This window comes from Penaeus monodon, chromosome 25, assembly GCF_015228065.2.
Source record: "Penaeus monodon isolate SGIC_2016 chromosome 25, NSTDA_Pmon_1, whole genome shotgun sequence".
Lineage (NCBI taxonomy): Eukaryota > Metazoa > Arthropoda > Malacostraca > Decapoda > Penaeidae > Penaeus > Penaeus monodon.
Window position 1 is genome coordinate 31375599 of NC_051410.1, and position 756 is coordinate 31376354.

A 756-nucleotide genomic window follows, 5' to 3' on the forward strand; every position below is an offset into this window, starting at 1 on the left:
GGGTTTTATATTCATGCACACACAATACTACACTGCCACAAAAGTAAGCAAGTACTGTTATTGCTGTTTTTGTTATAAATGAAAACGAACCCTAAATATAAATCATGGTTTACTCACTTTTTTTTTCTTTTCCCATTAGCTTGACTGACGGGCCAAGCAAGAAGGCACTGAAGAAAGCACAAAAGGCAGCAGAGAAAGCAGCCAAGAAGCTGAATACAAAGCCCAAAATGCAACAGCTGATGTAAGTGGATTTATAAAATTTATAAAAACAATGTTAGCTATATCCAGTCTTTGGAGATTTCCTCAAGTAAATTAATATTTTTTCTATACTTGTTTTCACCGACAATTATGGTGCTTCATTAAGGTATTTTTGGACAGTGTAAAAAATAGATCTGGAAGAAATCATGACTTATTTTCCCTTTTACACATATTGTAACTTCTCTGTCTCTCAAGTGAAGATCAGCTGACACATGATTCCTTAACAGGGAACATAATGAAGGACCAGAAGAAGACTGTGCTGAAGGCTGCTATGGCGATTACCTATGAATAAGAGCCAGCAGAAACTGGAATTTAAAACCACATTGATATTCGTGACCTTGGGAAAAACTTGGCCAACCAGACTGTGTTGATACGTGCACGTCTCCATACTTCCAGAGGGAAAGGTACTTACATTAGTTTTATTGCTGAAAGAAATTTCGCTGAGGAGATTGATTTTGCTGAAAGTGAGGAAAAGGACTAAATACCCCTTCCACACAC

General features: G+C 37.0%; 1 protein-coding gene across 1 annotated transcript in view; it reads left to right on the top strand.

The window, feature by feature from the left end:
• The window catches only part of LOC119589143 (aspartate--tRNA ligase, cytoplasmic-like), a 15097-nt gene that overhangs the window by 9517 nt on the left and 4824 nt on the right, over nucleotides 1–756 (top strand). The window contains 4 exon segments of the mRNA XM_037937719.1: nucleotides 140–235; nucleotides 486–532; nucleotides 535–578; nucleotides 581–662. Of these exon segments, the coding sequence (XP_037793647.1) occupies nucleotides 140–235; nucleotides 486–532; nucleotides 535–578; nucleotides 581–662 (269 nt within the window).